This window comes from Camponotus floridanus, unplaced genomic scaffold, assembly GCF_003227725.1.
Source record: "Camponotus floridanus strain SB8 unplaced genomic scaffold, Cflo_v7.5 scaffold272, whole genome shotgun sequence".
Taxonomy (NCBI): Eukaryota; Metazoa; Arthropoda; class Insecta; order Hymenoptera; family Formicidae; genus Camponotus; species Camponotus floridanus.
The window spans coordinates 9480-26335 of NW_020229406.1; the positions used below are offsets into that span (position 1 = coordinate 9480).

A 16856-nucleotide genomic window follows, 5' to 3' on the forward strand; every position below is an offset into this window, starting at 1 on the left:
TAGTAAGAAAATACTTATATAAGCAGACACTTATTAATTTTCTCTCTTGCGGCACCGTGTCTTGCACTTGTGACATATTTTGGAATTGGAAAAGTGAGTAATGTAAACTATGTTCGCCATAATAATTCTTTATATATATTCTAAAGATATTTCTACACAAAGTTTATGTAACAATATTGTATGGAAATATTACATTAGTATAGTAAATCTTATATTTGAATAAGGGCACTTTTACGAATTACATCCTTTTCCTGTCACTTGAAAAGAAAAAAACTTTAAGATTTCCAATTTATTTCAAATAAATAATAATTATAATTAATTAAACAAATAAATTAAAGTTTTTATTAAAATAAATTTGTTTAAATGAGTACAGAATATGAGAATACTAATATTAACGTAAAATTAATATGTATGGTCATATTGCTCATAATCTCATCTAAATTTAATTTAAATATTTGCAATTTTGGTAATAATACAAATAAAACTTGTATCAAGTAATATGGATATAATTTTGAATTTATTTTTAAGCTAAAAATCTTGGGCCTTACTTTGTATCTAAGACATCCAACAATTTAGAGCGACTTTCTATTAAAGGACTTTAATTCTCTATATATATCTACTGACAATTTCGAAATTAAAAATAAATAATATTTAATGTTTATTAAAGGCTATTCAGTATTTTCCTTTCTATAATATATCTAAAATCATTGAAATAGATGATCTGCTGATATTTTTAACTAAAATAGATTGAAACTGATTGGAGAACCTACTTGTTTTAAAAACTCTTCAAAATAATCGTTTTGCAGTACATTTTTCAAGATTACTTATTAATTAATATTATAATATTGTTACATTACGTTACATAAAGATTTCATTATCTTGCCTACATATTTTTTCTTCCTATTATACAAATTAATATTTTAATTTTGTTAAAGAGTATATGGAATGTATCGCAAGATGTGTACACACACAGTTACACCCATATGCGCACTATACTTGTTTCTTTTGCTATATACATATGCGTATTGTTTAATAGAAACATTTATTATCTGAAAGGAAAAAATGTTCCTGCTGATGCACAAAAGCGTAACCATATACTGATATAAACACTATCGATATATCGCGATTGTTCCGTGATACATCAATCGTTCATAATTAATTAATTTAAAATAAAATATACTTCTATTTAAAATGTCGCGTGTATATATAGTACGCAAAATATTTCGGCAGAGAATTATCAATTAATATCATATGTTTAGCCTTGACGACGTATAGCAAGCGGCTATACATGTCATAGCTTTGCCATCATTCACACGGTGACACTCGAATATAGAAAAATATTTAACAACATGATAATTAAGTAAAGAGCATTAAGAGCCCACAAACCAATTCGTGTCTTATAATTTATATTATCAGGAGAATATATTTTGCGAGGAGGTCGATGATGCGTTGATGACCTCTTTACAAATCATGTTCTCCTAATAACGCAAACGTGAAAATTTTCGAAAATTCGTTTCTTATAATTTATATTATCAGGAGAATATATTATGCGAGGAGGTCGATGATGCGTTGATGACCTCTTTACAAATCATGTTCTCCTAATAACGCAAGCGTGAAAATTTTCGAAAATTCGTTTCTTATAATTTATATTATCAGGAGAATATATTGTGCGAGGAGGTCGATGATGCGTTGATGACCTCTTTACAAATCATGTTCTCTTAATAACGCAAGCGTGAAAATTTTCGAAAATTCGTTTCTTATTATTTTATATTATCAGGAGAATATATTTTGCGAGGAGATCGAAGATGCGTTGATGACCTCTTTACAAATCATGTTCTCTTAATAACGCAAGCGTGAAAATTTTCGAATATTCGTTTCTTATTATTTTATATTATCAGGAGAATATATTTTGCGAGGAGGTCGATGATGCGTTGATGACCTCTTTACAAATCATGTTCTCTTAATAACGCAAGCGTGAAAATTTTCGAAAATTCGTTTCTTATTATTTTATATTATCAGGAGAATATATTTTGCGAGGAGGTCGATGATGCGTTGATGACCTCTTTACAAATCATGTTCTCCTAATAACGCAAGCGTGAAAATTTTCGAAAATTCGTTTCTTATTATTTATATTATCAGGAGAATATATTTTGCGCGGAGGTCGATGATGCGTTGATGACCTCTTTACAAATCATGTTCTCCTAATAACGCAAGCGTGAAAATTTTCGAAAATTCGTTTCTTATAATTTATATTATCAGGAGAATATATTTTGCGAGGAGGTCGATGATGCGTTGATGATCTCTTTACAAATCATGTTCTCCTAATAACGCAAACGCGAAAATTTTCGAAAATTCGTTTCTTATTATTTTATATTATCAGGAGAATATATTTTGCGAGGAGATCGAAGATGCGTTGATGACCTCTTTACAAATCATGTTCTCCTAATAACGCAAGCGTGAAAATTTTCGAAAATTCGTTACTTATTATTTTATATTATCAGGAGAATATATTTTGCGAGGAGATCGATGATGCGTTGATGACCTCTTTACAAATCATGTTTTCTTAATAACGCAAGCGTGAAAATTTTCGAAAATTCGTTTCTTATTATTTTATATTATCAGGAGAATATATTTTGCGAGGAGGTCGATGATGCGTTGATCACCTCTTTACAAATCATGTTCTCCTAATAACGCAAACGTGAAAATTTTCGAAAATTCGTTTCTTATTATTTTATATTATCAGGAGAATATATTTTGCGAGGAGGTCGATGATGCGTTGATGACCTCTTTACAAATCATGTTCTCCTAATAACGCAAGCGTGAAAATTTTCGAAAATTCGTTTCTTATTATTTTATATTATCAGGAGAATATATTTTACGAGGAGGTCGATGATGCGTTGATGACCTCTTTACAAATCATGTTCTCCTAATAACGCAAACGTGAAAATTTTCGAAAATTCGTTTCTTATTATTTTATATTATCAGGAGAATATATTTTGCGAGGAGGTCGATGATGCGTTGATGACCTCTTTGCAAATCATATTCTCCTAATAACGCTAGTGTGAAAATTTTCGAAAATTCGTTTCTTATTATTTTGTATTATCAGGAGAATATATTTTGCGAGGAGGTCGATGATGCGTTGATGACCTCTTTACAAATCATGTTCTCCTAATAACGCAAGCGTGAAAATTTTCGAAAATTCATTTCTTATAATTTATATTATCAGGAGAATATATTGTGCGAGGAGGTCGATGATGCGTTGATGACCTCTTTACAAATCATGTTCTCCTAATAACGCAAGCGCGAAAATTTTCGAAAATTCGTTTCCTATAATTTATATTATCAGGAGAATATATTGTGCGAGGAGGTCGATGATGCGTTGATCATCTCTTTACAAATCATGTTCTCCTAATAACGCAAACGTGAAAATTTTCGAAAATTCGTTTCTTATTATTTTATATTATCAGGAGAATATATTTTGCGAGGAGGTCGATGATGCGTTGATGATCTCTTTACAAATCATGTTCTCCTAATAACGCAAGCGCGAAAATTTTCGAAAATTCGTTTTTTATAATTTATATTATCAGGAGAATATATTGTGCGAGGAAGTCGATGATGCGTTGATGATCTCTTTACAAATCATGTTCTCCTAATAACGCAAACGCGAAAATTTTCGAAAATTCGTTTCTTATAATTTATATTATCAGGAGAATATATTGTGCGAGGAGGTCGATGATGCGTTGATGATCTCTTTACAAATCATGTTCTCCTAATAACGCAAACGTGAAAATTTTCGAAAATTCGTTTCTTATAATTTATATTATCAGGAGAATATATTTTGCGAGGAGGTCGATGATGCGTTGATGACCTCTTTACAAATCATGTTCTCCTAATAACGCAAGGGCAAAATTTTAGAAAATTCGTTTTTAATTATTTTATATTATCAGGAGAATATATTTTGCGAGGAGGTCGATGATGCGTTGATGACCTTTTTACAAATCATGTTCTCCTAATAACGCTAGCGTGAAAATTTTCGAAAATTCGTTTCTTATTATCTTATATTATCAGGAGAATATATTTTGCGAGGAGGTCGATGATGCGTTGATGACTTCTTTACAAATCATGTTCTCCTAATAACGCAAGCGTGAAAATTTTCGAAAATTCGTTTCTTATAATTTATATTATCAGGAGAATATATTTTGCGAGGAGGTCGATGATGCGTTGATGATCTCTTTACAAATCATGTTCTCCTAATAACGCAATCGCGAAAATTTTCGAAAATTCGTTTCTTATAATTTATATTATCAGGAGAATATATTTTGCGAGGAGGTCGATGATGCGTTGATGACCTCTTTACAAATCATGTTCTCCTAATAACGCAAGCGTGAAAATTTTCGAAAATTCGTTTCTTATAATTTATATTATCAGGAGAATATATTGTGCGAGGAGGTCGATGATGCGTTGATGACCTCTTTACAAATCATGTTCTCCTAATAACGCAAGCGTGAAAATTTTCGAAAATTCGTTTCTTATAATTTATATTATCAGGAGAATATATTTTGCGAGGAGGTCGATGATGCGTTGATGACCTCTTTACAAATCATGTTCTCCTAATAACGCAAGCGCGAAAATTTTCGAAAATTCGTTTCTTATAATTTATATTATCAGGAGAATATATTGTGCGAGGAAGTCGATGATGCGTTGATGATCTCTTTACAAATCATGTTCTCCTAATAACGCAAACGCGAAAATTTTCGAAAATTCGTTTCTTATAATTTATATTATCAGGAGAATATATTGTGCGAGGAGGTCGATGATGCGTTGATGATCTCTTTACAAATCATGTTCTCCTAATAACGCAAACGTGAAAATTTTCGAAAATTCGTTTCTTATAATTTATATTATCAGGAGAATATATTTTGCGAGGAGGTCGATGATGCGTTGATGACCTCTTTACAAATCATGTTCTCCTAATAACGCAAGGGCAAAATTTTAGAAAATTCGTTTTTTATTATTTTATATTATCAGGAGAATATATTTTGCGAGGAGGTCGATGATGCGTTGATGACCTTTTTACAAATCATGTTCTCCTAATAACGCTAGCGTGAAAATTTTCGAAAATTCGTTTCTTATTATCTTATATTATCAGGAGAATATATTTTGCGAGGAGGTCGATGATGCGTTGATGACCTCTTTACAAATCATGTTCTCCTAATAACGCAAGCGTGAAAATTTTCGAAAATTCGTTTCTTATAATTTATATTATCAGGAGAATATATTTTGCGAGGATGTCGGAGATGCGTTGATGACCTCTTTACAAATCATGTTCTCCTAATAATGCAAGCGTGAAAATTTTCGAAAATTCGTTTCTTATTATTTTATATTATCAGGAGAATATATTTTGCGAGGAGGTCGATAATGCGTTGATGACCTCTTTACAAATCATGTTCTCCTAATAACGCATTTAAAAAAAAAAAAAAAAAAAATTCGCGAACAATTAATGTTCGAAATAATTTACGCATTGCCATCCGCGTTTTGTGGACTCTTAATGCTCTTTACTTAATTATCATGTTGATAAATACATAGAGCCGTATTATTTACCAATTTATTTTGAAAAATATTTATTTCATCTTTGAATATTACAGTATCTGTCGCGATTGAATAATTTATTTATTATCAATTTACACACATAAGTATTTAATTGTTATATAGCACTGGTGCTACCGGCATTTCGTGCACATAGCACGGAACAAAACCAGAAATTGTGCAATTATATATTACCCTCTGATAACATTCATGGATTTTGACTTTGTAGTTCATGTCCATGTTTTGAATGTCCATAGAGGGAGTATCACTTTTGGGATTACTCCATAGATTGGACATGAACCATAGCTCAGACACGAACCATGTATTATTATCGACTGTAATGGATGTAGTTGACGTCCACTTTGTCAGGGAGCGCATTAGGACAATATACCCGTTAAAGCGAGGTGGCCGCTCTCAGGTTTCTCTCTGTGCATATGCAGCTATGCAATTTTGTGTGTGATGGCTTTTACAGTACTGGTTGTGAATTTCGGAACGCATCCTGTTAATCGGAGTTTGGTCGTAGCGGTCCTAAGGCCCGGTTCCACAACTCGAGTTAATCCGATTTTAATACATTAAACTGGGTCCTGATTGATTCATTTGCTACTTAAACTCGGATTAACTGGATTGTGGAACTGGGCCTAAGTAGCAATCGAACGTGATTAGATTCTACTTTCAGATCCGGCCAATCAGCTTCAAATTATATCGAGAAATCTGGTAATGTTGCCCAAATGTTGAGTTTGCTGAATGCTTGGTCTAGTTATGTACGTCATTGACATCATTGCAACTTGGTGGCGCTAATAGCTAGGTTAAGCTAAGCAAATGCTAGGCTCTCTATGTTGAATCAGATTTCGAGGCATTTGGGTCTACTTTCGTGACATATGCCTACAATGTATGCTCACATCCCGGAACGATCTGCGTATCGTTCAGTGTCGTTGATCCGTTTGCACGGCGGACAGAGTGGTATTTTTCGTGAAAGGTATATTTAATATCTTGTCGCGATATCGTCGTTTATCGCAAAAATGTACCATTTATTTACAGCAGTTTTTTCGTTCAAATATGTTCTCATTTAGAACTGAGGAATAATAAGGAATAATGTATTCATCGATGTATTTGTTTGACACATCAATTAATTTATTCATGTATATTGTGTTGTATGGTATGCATTTACGCTTGTGTTTATGTGCATAGTATAGTATATAGTGAAACAAAACGCCAGAAATAATCTTTTTTTCGCAGTTAGTAATTGCTGAGTTACAATCTCTTTCTCTCTTGCTCTTTCTCTCTCTATCTCTTTCTCCCTCACTCACTCTCCCCCCTTCTCTTTCTAACCAAAGCATAAATATACATTTATTTTATGTCAGTCGCAGAAAGTGTATGAGAAAGTGCAGCGAACACAGCTACATATGTATATATGGGAATAAGTATGGCATATGGATGGTGTGTGCGTGTGTGTGTGTGTGTGTGCGTGTGTGTGTGTGTGTGTGTGTGTGTGTGTGTGTGTGTGTGTGTGTGTGTGTGTGTGTGTTCGGGTGTGTGTGTATAATGAATCTTTTTCCCATTTTCCTCATATATATATATATATATATATATATATATATATATATATATATATATATATATATATAATCATTGCTTACTCTCTTTTTTTTCTTCATCAGACTTTCACAGATTCAGACTTTTATATCTTTTTTTCTCTCTGCGTTTTCCTTCTTCCTTTCTTGCCTATAATATAGACATATCTATTGCTATTTCTATATAAAAAAAATATATATATATATATATATATATATATATATATAGAATTACGCGATATGTGAAAAAAAGGCTATTGGAAGATAGTGGCATAGCATGAAATTTTCTATGAATTCTATGAAAACAAAAGTTCAATTTAGGTTATATATTAATATCTCTTATAATATATTTATATTAAATAGAAAATACTGATACTCTAATAATATAATATTAAGTATAACAAAAACAGTGACGTCTCTCGTTCACTTTTTCTCTCCAATAATATATTGATTAATGTATGCATTAGTTTTTCCAGCAATTTTTATAATGTAATAATTTGGATTGCGTTATATGATAATATTCTTGTTCCAAGATAATATGGCTACTGCACAGTTGAACAGAACCAGAACTGCGAAGAAACTTGAAAAACCACGACCGCTTAAGCTTAACCAACGCAATTCGACCGTCGATGGACGGATCACGACTGGTAATGTTTTCATTATTTGTTTTAAACGATACTGGATAGTTTATGATTGCAAATTTTACACATAATTAATTTGTGGTCTTCTATAATGATAATTTCATTTAAGAACATAATTATTTTTTTGTTTAATCTTATAAATATATGTAATAATTTGTACATTTATGTATTGGTTGACATGTACTGTGTGCAATGATTTTCTTTTCTTTTTTTTTTTTTTAAATTCTTAGATAAATGATGATCAAACTCTTTATCTCTTCTGATCTTTCAGTAGAGGATATAGTATCCCTAATCGACAATGTTGCGATGCAACTGACCAATGGCTTCCATGATCGAACGCTGCAAATGAATGTGATCTCTATGTGTAGTCATTTGAAGCTTTATGCCAACCAATTGGAAGCTATCTACAAAGGTAAATGAAATGTAAAATTTACTTTTTTTTTTATTTCCTTTTTATTTCTCTCAATTGCTTGGATTTTTTTTTATATAAAATTTGATGGAAAGTTCCAACTTGTATATTTAATATTACTTTTTCAATTATATTTGATTTATATAATATAATTGATTGTAATGAATGTGCGTTTATAATTTTTTTTATGCTTTATATTCCCCCAAGATATACGTATACATTTGTATGTATAAATATATGCGCTAGTATTGATACAAATGGATAAATAATGTATCAGCATTGATCGCTATTGAATATAATCTGGCATTGCCAAACACGGATAAAAGCATTAAAACTGTGATGAATCTACAATGTCTACTATATAGCTACGAATATGATTGTTCGATTCGACAAAGCGCTTGTTTGTAGAAAAATTGTAAAATTCAAGTTTAAACTTTTTAACGAATAATGAAATTTTTTCTAAATTATTGCTTAATTTTATCTCGTTGATCGTCATTTTGTAGCAAGTAAAAGCAATTGTAAGACGATTATATGTATTATTTTGATTTTCAATAAGAATTGTAATCTTACGGATTATTATTATTTCTTTAGATCAGCTAGACCGAGCCTTTGTGGCGATCAGAAATGGGAGCCAGGACGACAGATTAGATCTGACGACCAGGGTTCATCTGCTGGAACTCATTGAACTGCGAGCAAAACAATGGCGTCACACGGATTCGATGGACGTGTATTATATGCAAAAGTTGTCACATCTAGACAACGTAAGTTAAAACTTTCGTTTGTAACTTTTATATAGTTTCCTGAAATTATATTATATTAAGATGATAAAAATAAAAGTTGGAGACATAAAAACCATATTTGTCAATAGTAAGATGTTTCTCTCACGTTGACTATTAAATGGAATTTTCTACTGTACATTTTTAGAAGTTTTTTACAATTATCATTAGTAAAATTATGAAATTTTAAATTTTTATTCTTAGCATCTCAATTTGTGGTGTGTACCGAAATATCTATAATAAGAGAAAAACAATTGTTATTCGGCACGATTAAATTAACATTTCCTTACATCAATTTAATATTTTATTAGCAGACTGAGGCAATCCCTGATACACCTACAAACTCTCTGTCGTCCCCGTTATTAGCAATGACTTCGCCCACTTCAACACCGATTTTGGGACCCGGTGAAGTAATCAAGAATAGCGGAAAATTCACCAAACCTACGCGTATACCGGGAAAAAATTACTGCAAAGACGAAGTCGTCATTCGCAATAGCGACTCGGGAAAAGGTAAAATATTATAATAATATATATTTATTTTATAAAAATTTCACTCGATTAAACTGAGGTATGAGGTTCGATTTTTACACGTATATTAGAATAGCCAATCATTTTTATGATTTTGACATCGATTATTTTATTATAGAATATTTGTGAGTTATTACATATCTTTAATAGTATTTTATATATAATCTCAGCAGGGATTTCTTTTTTTTATACAAAGTGGAATCAACAAACTGATTTTTATGTAAAGCGTAATCATTCATCCTCCAATTAGAATTTTAATGATTTTTCTGGTTATCTGTCGTTCGTTCTGTTGTTAAATAATTTGCACGAAAATACAGTGATGGGAATAAAAGGGCGTCGAGTTCACATGATAGAAGAGCTCAGCCAGACGATCATCTCCTTCCAGCGAGGTAAAAAGCAATGAATGATTCGCCAATGGCTTGTCGCATTTTGTGCTCATGCATAGCAAGAACGATATTAATCGTTCGAATAAAGCCTCTTGAGTTATGAAAGAAAAAATACACTTCCTTATTCCTCTTTCATTCAAAAACGTTGAGTTCTATATAGAAAATTATTATAAAGAAAATTATTACAAAATATATGTACAAACGTGTGACTAAAAGTTGCGATACTTTTTTCTTTCTTTTTTGAGCAAATCGTTTTTTTATCATTTATGCATGATGGAACTGTCACACTTTAATCGCAGAGTGATTTGACCACTTTTGAATTAGTGTCCATTTTGCAATAAAACCTATTAATAGTGAAACGCAAAGTATATATCAATCTTCTTTTGTGTAATGTAAGAAAACGTATGTTTTGAAATACATATTAGATGGATCTAAAAAAATTCATTTTCCTTTTTTTTTTATTTATTTTTTTTTATTTTATCAGAGCTTTATGTCAAAAAATAAAATTTCTTCATAAAAAAAAATCTAATGTATAATAATTCTCTTGTATTAGCTATTGTGGAATGTATTTCATTAATAGCTCGATGAATGAACTGTAAAAATATCGTGCGTTGCATTTGCAGCTTTAAAAGCCGAATAAGTATGTTATATTACCAGTTATTAACACATGCCACACAGATTAATCGATTGATCGCACATCACGGGTTCACCCGAACGAAAGGTTGGCATTTAATTAACTTATTTTGTTCTTTTTAATATATCTGATAACTCACCAGACATTTTTTTTCTTATCTTATATTTAATACATACATAACTATAAGAGATTTTTAAATATATTGTGAATGTATTTTATATATGTATACTTAATACATTTCGCTTGGTGATATATCTCTCCTAACAACATTTAATATTACGTCTTGTTTAATGTATTAACTGTACCATTGAGAGATTTATATAAAAAATCTTAATGACAATAACAATCGCACATAATTTTTATGAATATTAATAAAAAACACTGCAACTTACATGATATTTTGATTTATAGTAAACCCTGGAGCTAAAGAACGACTTGTCCAAATCACGGGCACGTCTGAGGACAAGATTCAGTATGTTTACATTAAATTATTTAATATGTGTGTGTGTATTATATATATATATATATATATATATATATATATATAATTATTAGTTATTATAAATCTTTAAATCTGTTTACAAAAAATTAATGAATGATATCTTTTTGTTTCATTTTCTCTTATACCAGTTACGCGAAGGATTTAATAAAAGATACGATACAACGAAATGCATCTCCAGTAAGACTGGAACAGAGCTCTAGTGGCGAGAAGGGAGCCATGGGTGGTTCTAGCTCCTCGCTCAACAGCAGCGCATCGGACGAAAGCAACCGGCTGCAACACAACTCTCGTCTACGTTCGTCTCTCCTACACAGTTTCTCTACCAACGATGCCAGTATAGGCGAATATAAGTACACTGTTACTGTTGGTAATCAGTCCCTCAAAATTACTGGCTGCAATCTCGATCTCGTTAGGGTAATAAAAATCGCCATAAATTCTGAATTTATCAATTTTTTATTTGTTTATCTATTTTATCAGTATTTATCCTTCTTTCACTAAATTAAAAAAATTTTAATAATTTTAATTATATAATATCTCCAATTTTTTATTTTTTCCATTTTTATATTCTGTTTCCGTTTTGTTTCCATCTATTTTTATTTATGTATAATTTAATTTTTGAAAATCTAATGAGAATGTTAATACACATAATGAGAATTTGGGGGACGGGGGGTTATAGACGGCGAAACTGGTACTAGATGAACATTTTTTGGGCGACTCTGAGAACTTTACCAGCGGGATAGAATACTTCAACTATGAGGATGAGCCCAGCTTCTCCGTATCTACCGTTTCTTCCCATATTCCCCGTTGTACACCGTTGTCACCGTTGGACAACGTGAATGCTTCTTCTCTAAATCGAGAGTTGAGCCTGGATAGCGCTGCAACTTCTTCAGAAAGCGAAGAAACTTACAAATCTCGTCCGATCTCCGAAGAACAATCCAAGACTCAACAAGGTATTTGTATGTTTGAAAAATAGTATAACCGTTATATTTTTAATATTATTATCGAAATAATTGTTCTAAGTTGAAAAGAATTGTATGATCTTGATGATTTTGTTAAAAAAGAAATTCTAAATAACACAAGATGACACACCTCGACAAATTGTTCATATGAATGATTTGTTTTTATATAGTTTCACAAAATTTGGTTACATTACATTTAATTTGAAATGAAATTATATATAATAAATTGAATAATACATAATTAACACTTAATTCTATCTTCATTCAGTTCCGGAAGCAAGAGAACTTACGTACGAGTTTCTGCTGCTATGCGCGACAGGCCCGTACGCGAAGCGACCTCCCGCCGATTGGGCGCGCATACAGAAGGAATGTCCTAATATAGTTCGTAAGGTACCGCTATGCGACAAGAACGCTAATCACATACTGTGCAACACTTTTCGTATTACTCTTCCCTGTAACGCTGCAGTTTAATACTCATATATGTATGTATGTGTATATATATGTGTGTATATATATATATATATATATATATATATATATATATATATATATATAATACTTGCTACAAATATGAACCTTATGCCGAGAATGAATTTGCGTTTCCGAGAATGTGGTGATATGAATGTGATCATTATGGTGTCTTTTAACACACACGCATTTAGATGCTACAAAAACAGAAATGAAATCTGTTCTCATTTAATAACTGATTATTGAATAAGTTATTAACACATGGGAGGAGACATTATTATAAATGTACGAATCTCTTATGTGAATAATCATATTTCGCGTTTTGTATTGAAGAAGATTATAGCAGACTCTATAACTAGGAGACACAATATACGTGATATTGTAAGTACAAGTTAGTGATTCTTCGCAATGATAAGGAGTTAAAAAATTTTTATCAAAATCAATACCAAAGATGTTACAAATGAGATACGATATTTGTTTTGCAATTTTGACGCGCATACGATTTAACTTTTAAAAGATTGCGCGTATTGAAGAAATTTATTGATTGGACATGTACAGCTGATCTTGTAAAATCTAAGATTTATTTTGTTTCCAATCTTATTCTAACATAACTCTTATTCTAACAGACTAAAACTGTTGCGTGTTCTGTCCCTCACTCTATCGCTTTCTCATTCTATTACGACAAATATCAATAGTGACAGAATGATAAGAATTTAAAGGAGAATCAATTTTTAAGAAGGAGATAGTTGACGTAAAGGATAGAGGAAAAAATGTAGAATAGAGAAAATCGTCTATACTCATGTAAAGTGTGATTTAGGAAGGAAATTTGCTATTTGTATTCAAATCGATGGTTAATCGAGATTAAACCGACTTGTTACATAAAATAGAGACTATATCTATTGTTTATTGCATACAAAGTTTTCTACAATGTTATTCTCCAAAGTTTAAAAAAGTTTATGTTCCTATGTTTCGAATCTAGAAGTATACGCGCTACGATATGTTTTTAATATATTTTTTTTTATAATGTTAAATTATATTGTTCATTTATTATAAAGGATTATATTTACTTGCCCTCCCCCTCCTCTGTTACCTTTTTTTCCTTTATACTTTACGAAAACACTAACACATTATTTCAAAAAATGGAATATTATTTTATATAATATACACACACACACACACACACACACACACACACATATATGTTATACACATACACATTCGTATACAAGAGGCTAATAAGACTAATAAAAATAGTATGTTATATGTATTTTAAACTCACACTCTGTATTAATAAATAATGCCCATTGCAAAATCTGTCGAATCTTGCTTCTTGTTTCCTCTTACAGGAAAAATATACTTTATAAGATACTTTTCAAAATTTAGCATGTTTTTTTAAAAAAATATACTGTAGAATTTGTGCAATTTGCAAAGTAAGTTGTGCACCTATAACATTGTATGCTGTTTAGACAGTAAAAGCAAATAAAAACATTTTAAAATATGTGTTTTTAGTTATGTGTGCGTGTGTATGTGTATCGCTATAAGAAAAGACATCATTTATTTATAAGCCTCAATTATGTTCAAATATAACTTTAGCGTTTGCATGTGTCCTCATGAAAGCAATTCAATTAACACTATTCGACGCTTTTTCAAAGAATCGAAGCATGTTGTTTGTAACGTAATAAGGTAAGATAATGATTTTGCCTTATAATATATATCGCGATTTCGACAATTTCGAAAACTAATCCTTTCTTATTTGCAGGCACCGATTCGCTGGTTCGAACCGGAGGCATACAAAGCCAAATTAGCAGCTGCTGGTTCTGTTGCAATATTGCCGATTAACGAAGCGGAAACCGATCCCGAATGAAGTTGAAATTGTCAAATTGCTTTTTCTTCCTGTATTCTATTTTCATCTTGGTGATAAATTTTCAGAAAACAACACGTAGTATCAACCGCAACAAGATTACGGCGTTTTATTCTTGTATGTGCGTATATGTTCTTGTAAAAGATATATATATATATATATATATATATATATATATATATATATATTATATATATTTATGCCGAAATTTCTTAAAGCGTATATAAAAAAAATAATTTTGTTAGTAATCTTTCTAAAAGATGCCAAAAAAGTAAATGTTTGCAAATTAAGTCATTTAAATATATATACAAAGATGTATTTAAATGCAAACAATTTAATATATGTGCTTTGTACAATTGATACACTAGTCATTAGAGTGAAAAATATTTAATTTATTGAATGAAAAATTATTTATTCGATAAAAAAGACTGCTTTCTTTTTTTATTGAACATATACATCATTTTTCAAATTGCATCGTTTCCAACGGTGTAAAGTATGTGTGTGAGCAAAATTTAAAATAATAAATTTCAAAGCTTAAAAGCAAAAATGTTATATTAGTTATTAATATAAAAGATGAGTATGATATATAATACTTGTAAAACCGTACATATTGAAAGACAACTATTAATTTTCATACATGTAATTACGATAAGATTAATAATGTTAGACTGAAGAATTAGAATTGTACATCCAACAGGGAATATCCTTCATTAACAAGATTATAATGATTTTACCCTATATGCTTAATTGAAATAAAGAGATATGTCTCCATTTTGAAAGAAATTATAATTGTAAAAGACTTTATATATATATATATATATATATATATATATATATATATATAAATACACACATATGTATGTATATACATGTACTTTAGAAGAAAAATACGATAGAATCCATTAGAACAATCATGTGCTTTTTATAATTACATATTACTATATAGGAATTTGAATGAAGATTTCAAATTTTGCGATTTTTAGAGAGATTTTAATTTTGCATGTGATGAAGGAAATACGATCTATACGAAATAAACCTATACGAAAATAAAAGAAAAAATCGCAATTTATTTACATATCTCAATGTAGAAATTATCATTTTGGTATTTATTCTATTGTGACGTAATAACAAAAGAAAATACGTGCTTATGCTATGTGCAATATTGTAAAAATCGTTTGATCATAGTAAAACTAATATTTCTCTTTTTCGTTTACAAATTTATATTTTATTATGTCATTAGTGTAAGATATATTGCTTCGCAAAATGTCATTATTTAATTATAAAATTGTTAAACACAATTATGTATTACGCGATAGTTATGAGAGTGATTCGTTATATATACATACATACATACATACATACATATATATATATATATATATATATATATATATATATATATAAATTTTATTTCTATTCCACAGTTTTAGTTGGAACATTATACTTTAAACAACACAAAGTTTTTACAGCATGTTTTGTATTTTTTTCAAGTAAAAGATATTTTTCAAGTAAAAGATATTTTTTATCAAGTAAAAGATGAGCAGAAAAAATTAATATTGTTTAAAAATTTTAAAAAGAAAGATACAAGGCGGCTATTATTCTATAACATATTGTTAACATTCATTAACTAATCAGCTTTTAATAAGTATTCATGAATAAAAGATGTGATTTCCTCGTGCACTGTACAAGTTTACTGCGCAATGTCTAAAACATATATATGTGTCTTCAAGTTTTTACATAATTTCACATATGGATTTACATCGTGTACACATATGAATGTACATTTGCTTTAAATTATATATATATATATATATGCGGTATGTGTGTGTGTCTATATATATATAATATATATATATATATATATATATATATATAATGTACACACATATACACAAAATTTATCTTTATCGTCTCTACTAATTGCGCAGCAATATAATAGTACTATATTGTATTATTATACTTCGTTGTTTATAAAATATATTATATTATAATAAATTAATAAAGTCAGAAAACAATTGTCCTTTTCTTTTTCCTCTAAAAGAAATATTTTATAAACTAAAGAGATGTGTAATAATATATAATAAAATCTACGCGATTCTCGGTACTAAGATTTTTTATTATTCCAATGTACATATATATATATATATATATATATATATATATATATATATATATATGTACATGAGAAAAATTATTGAAACATATGTATGTACTTTGATTCTGCAAGTTCAAAGAATTAGACTAAATTTCAATTGCACTATAACTCAAGTCTTTTTGTAAAAATTAAAAATCTTAGTAGTATTCAATTAAGATTTTCTCACACTAGATTGCATTTTTTCCCTTTTTTTGCTCCTTTTTTCTTTCATCGCAACATACACATTGTTATTATTGGTATTGCAAGTAATTGCGTGAGTGATCACGTTATTTGTGAAAAAACATTGTTATTACTATTATTACTATTATTATTATTATTATTATTATTATTATTATATCAATACTTTGTCCAGTCTAAAATCAATCTCAATTATGATCTAACTA

The 16856-nt window shown here is 29.7% G+C and overlaps 1 protein-coding gene across 8 annotated transcripts; it reads left to right on the forward strand.

The window, feature by feature from the left end:
- Window positions 1-6361: 6361 nt before the first annotated feature.
- On the forward strand, window positions 6362-14470 carry LOC105250317 (eukaryotic translation initiation factor 4E-binding protein Mextli). Of its 8 annotated transcripts, none has more exons than XM_020027260.2 (11): window positions 6362-6562; window positions 7691-7804; window positions 8070-8210; window positions 8799-8968; window positions 9295-9493; window positions 9829-9900; window positions 10943-11003; window positions 11162-11444; window positions 11707-11980; window positions 12258-12379; window positions 14217-14470. In XM_020027260.2, exons 2-11 carry the CDS (start codon window positions 7696-7698, stop codon window positions 14319-14321), a joined length of 1536 nt encoding a protein of 511 aa, XP_019882819.1. In that variant the 5' UTR covers window positions 6362-6562; window positions 7691-7695; the 3' UTR covers window positions 14322-14470. The 8 variants fall into 8 exon arrangements, with proteins under 8 accessions (XP_019882819.1, XP_025265410.1, XP_019882817.2 ...); XM_025409625.1 differs by having other exon boundaries at window positions 8073-8210; XM_020027258.2 differs by lacking the exon at window positions 6362-6562 and adding an exon at window positions 6709-6742.
- The last annotated feature ends 2386 nt before the right edge of the window (window positions 14471-16856 follow it).

Excerpts from the sequence above, each read along its gene's own strand:
- LOC105250317 (XM_020027259.2), top strand. The coding sequence starts at position 6,961 with ATGAGAAAGTGCAGCGAACACAGCTACATAT. Across the intron at positions 8,969-9,294 it reads AGTTGTCACATCTAGACAAC|CAGACTGAGGCAATCCCTGA; the intron begins GTAAGTTAAAAC and ends ATATTTTATTAG. Across the intron at positions 12,380-14,216 it reads GTCCTAATATAGTTCGTAAG|GCACCGATTCGCTGGTTCGA; the intron begins GTACCGCTATGC and ends TCTTATTTGCAG.